At 39.2% G+C, this 3,522-nt stretch overlaps 2 protein-coding genes across 2 annotated transcripts in view; both read left to right on the forward strand.

The window, feature by feature from the left end:
• The first annotated feature begins 190 nt into the window (after positions 1 to 190).
• On the forward strand, positions 191 to 1,811 carry LOC103156961 (uncharacterized protein C20orf85). The gene is made up of 4 exons (XM_016664796.1): positions 191 to 723; positions 882 to 963; positions 1,393 to 1,491; positions 1,564 to 1,811. Exons 1-4 carry the CDS (start codon positions 665 to 667, stop codon positions 1,717 to 1,719), a joined length of 396 nt encoding a protein of 131 aa, XP_016520282.1. The 5' UTR covers positions 191 to 664; the 3' UTR covers positions 1,720 to 1,811.
• Positions 1,812 to 2,574: 763 nt separating this feature from the next.
• chmp4ba (charged multivesicular body protein 4Ba) overlaps positions 2,575 to 3,522 on the forward strand; it is a 13,379-nt gene continuing 12,431 nt past the window's right edge. Inside the window, exon 1 of the mRNA XM_007579206.1 lies at positions 2,575 to 2,930. Coding sequence (XP_007579268.1) covers positions 2,744 to 2,930 — 187 coding nt within the window. The 5' untranslated portion in view covers positions 2,575 to 2,743. The remainder of the gene's footprint in view (positions 2,931 to 3,522) is intronic.

The raw sequence follows: 3,522 nt of genomic DNA on the forward strand, positions 1-3,522 counted from the left end.
TCAACTGTAATAAATGTGATATTCAATTGACCTGTTATGCAGATTCCTGCATTAAACCTAAAATAACATGAAGGCAATTTGGAACCCAGTGTTCTTATTTTAAAACGCTGATGATTTTATATTATATTGTACATATGGTTAAGGTTAAAAACTAGGATATTTTAATTTTATTTTCCTAACAGAGTTTACATGAGTTTATTTATTTATTTTTTCACATTTCATGGAATATATTACTGTAACCCAGCATGCTAGTGGTAGCCTACATGCTATCATTAGTATTTTAGCTAGTTTTAGCTTTTTAGCTAATTTTGGCTTTTACCTGGGTTTTTCACACTGCATGGACTATTTCTTGCATTTCTGCAAGTCTTCAGCAGGTGGCTTCAGACGCTTTTACCATTTTCACCAAAAGCATTCAGCATTCACACTTGCATTTTCATAGGAAATGCACACTTTCTAGTTAATCTCTGTATTTGTGCTGAAGTGTTTCATTTTTTCAGTAATGCTCTTTGCTACAGGCATTTATGTTTCTGAGAAACAGGAAGTTGTGGTTTCCATTTCCTGTCCAGCAGCTTTTCTTTTATCGTTGACCTTCCCTCTCTGACAGCTGATACACCTGATCCTGTATCCATGGCAACAGTAAACAGCATTCCTCACAGCGGCTCTGATGGAAAATTCACAGCAAACATCTGAACCCATCAACTTTGTTCATCAGGATGAAATCTGGTGAATATTAAGATCATTTTATTCTGAAAAGCTTCATTTTATCTTGTTTGGAAAAAGAAGAATACAGAAAAGATGGTTTAACTTCAGTCCAAAAAATTCTTTACTTTTGAAGATGTTGAGTTAATGAATTTTAATTTTCTCTTGTGAATTGTTTTCAGGAAGGCTCATATAAAAATTGAGAAGGATTCTGGAGAATCGTGGAGTAAAAACTGGGGCTTCCTGTCTGAAGCCTATAAGGAGGTAAACGTCTGTTTCATTCACTACATTAATAAAAACCGGATTATTCTCGCCTCTACATGAAAATCCATCGCTTAGAAAACTGCAGGCCCCAGATTATAAATCCAGATGGTTTTCATGTTAAAATACTTTAACAACCAAATTAAATGTCGTTCTGATCAGAGAGGTGTTGCTGACGTCAGGAAGGCTCTGCTGTAGCAGTCTGATTGCAGCGGAACTGCAGAAGCCTCTGAACACTCTGTTGGTGGAAACTGAGGCTGCTCCAGGGTTAGAGTTTCATAAAAATCTGTCTGAGCAGCTAAACAATGGTGACAACTGGTTCTGGTTCTGGTTCTGGTTCTGGTTCTGCCGCCTCAGCAGACTAAAAACTCCAGACTTTTCTTTCTTTATGTTCAGATCAAAATGGCCGCTGGTGTTTCTGCTCTGTTTCAGTACGAGATGAAGAGTGTGAAGCTGAAGACGGGACTGAAAACAGAGCTCCACCCTGAGCTGACGATTCGACCTTTGACCCCTCCACAAAAACACATCCAGGTGAGGCTCAGCCAGCATCTCTGGTCCTGCTCTGCTGTCTATCTGTGCTCCACCTGTCCATCCCTCGTCCAGGTCGGCTCTTCCTCTGCCGTCCCTCTGACCTCTCAGCGTTTCATTGGATGGCATTCTGGATCATCGTGCCTCCACCTGGAAAAGTACGGCGCAATGCATCATGGGAGGCGTAGTTTTCTGAAGGATTTGGGTTGGTCTCTAGATGCTTGCAGCTGAGTCTGTTACAGTAAATAATAATAATAACAATAACTTAGGATGTTGGTGAATCCGTGTATGGCAGGCAATTAAAAACAATAATTCAATCTGATTGCATTTTGTTGATTTATTTACACCGTTTTACTAATTAATGGCTGAACTCTGTAACATGATTATTATTTTCAAACCACTTATTGTGAACATGAAAGCCTGACAGGAATGCATAGCATACAGTCTTTCAAAATAAAACCATATTTTAGTTATCACCGATTAGATTTAGTGTGCTTATTACTAATGAATATTATCCAAACATCTAGCTGGCAACCAAAGTATTTAGTTAGGCTACACATTCAATTTGAAAATTAAATGTTTTAAGAAAATATTTAGTTTACAGAAATATTTTGCAAGCTAAATATCTATTTTGTAAACTCAATATTTAGCTTGTGAAGTAAATGTTTAATTTGAAACTGAGCTGTAAATGTATGAACAAACATAAAAAACCTTTTTCTGATCTGCTAGGCTAATTAAACCAAACATGTTGCTCTTAATTTTACTGTATAACTTTGCATCCCATCGCAATTAGCCTCTTTGCTTAATCCTTTCTTCTCTCAAGTAATTACTTGAACAGCTACTTGTGAAGCAAAAGTATTTTGACTTCATTGGGCTGTAAGTTTTGGATACTTAACTCTTCTGGATTTTAAGATCAAAGTTTTTTGTAGAGATGCTTTAAATATTTTCTACTGTCTCACATATTTGAGTTTCCAGTTTTGAACAGAAGTGCTTCAATAAATAGATTTGCTCAATGATGTATGAAGATGCTGATCATGGCGGCCGGAATCCCCCTCTCGTCTTCCGGCTATGAGTCACGGCGCTTACGTAATGACATCACGAGGCCTGTGAGCGAAAAGCGGAAGTGAAACAACACCAGCGGCAGTTAGGACGTTTAGGAGATTCTTGTTAGCATTTCACCGGTTCGCTCTCAAAGTTCCGCTGGGTTGTGTGTCTTCACAGCCGAACAGGCGCATTTTAATCTGAATCACACAAAATGTCGCTGTTTGGTAAGATATTCGGCACCGGAGGAGGGAAGGGAGGGAAGGGACCGACTCCCCAGGAGGCGATCCAGAAACTCCGGGAAACAGAGGAGATGTTGGCCAAAAAACAAGAGTTTCTGGAGAAGAAGATCGACCATGAGCTGCTGACGGCGAAAAAGAACGGCACGAAAAACAAACGAGGTGAGATAAATCTCCCTGGGTTACTCCCTTAGTTAGTTAGTTAGTTAGTTAGTTGATTGGTTCGCCCGCAGACTAACCTCCAGAAGGAGAATGGGAGCTGGCACTTAATTTTTAAATAATTTGTTCATATGCAGGGGAGCTTCCGTTGAGGGTTTTAGTTTAAGCTGAAATGAACCGGAACACTTAAAACAATTCATTAAAAGATTAAAAGAAAGTGTTAAAGCGATCAAAACTCAAGCTTAAACTGTAAAAAAATAAATAATTGTCCAGAGCCCACCTCACTATAAGCCGCACGCACAAAGTTTTTTTTTATCGGGGCAGTCACCCCCAAACTGGAGCAGCGGCTAAAACAGATCCCAGGAACTTCAGACATCTCAGTCCAGAAATGTGGACTCTGGTAGAAGACCGAGCTCAGAGAAGAGAGACCACCCGCGGAGAGTGAGAAGGACATTTTTTATATTAGAGGTTTTTTCCTGCCGATTCCGATCATTCATGAGGGCCGATCACCGATACCACATAATTTTTTTTTTTTAATCATAGCCACTACCGGTTACATTATGTGGAAAAAGGAACCATGAATTCACCTTAATTT

The sequence above is a fragment of the Poecilia formosa genome, unplaced genomic scaffold (assembly GCF_000485575.1).
Source record: "Poecilia formosa unplaced genomic scaffold, Poecilia_formosa-5.1.2 Scaffold512, whole genome shotgun sequence".
Taxonomy (NCBI): domain Eukaryota; kingdom Metazoa; phylum Chordata; class Actinopteri; order Cyprinodontiformes; family Poeciliidae; genus Poecilia; species Poecilia formosa.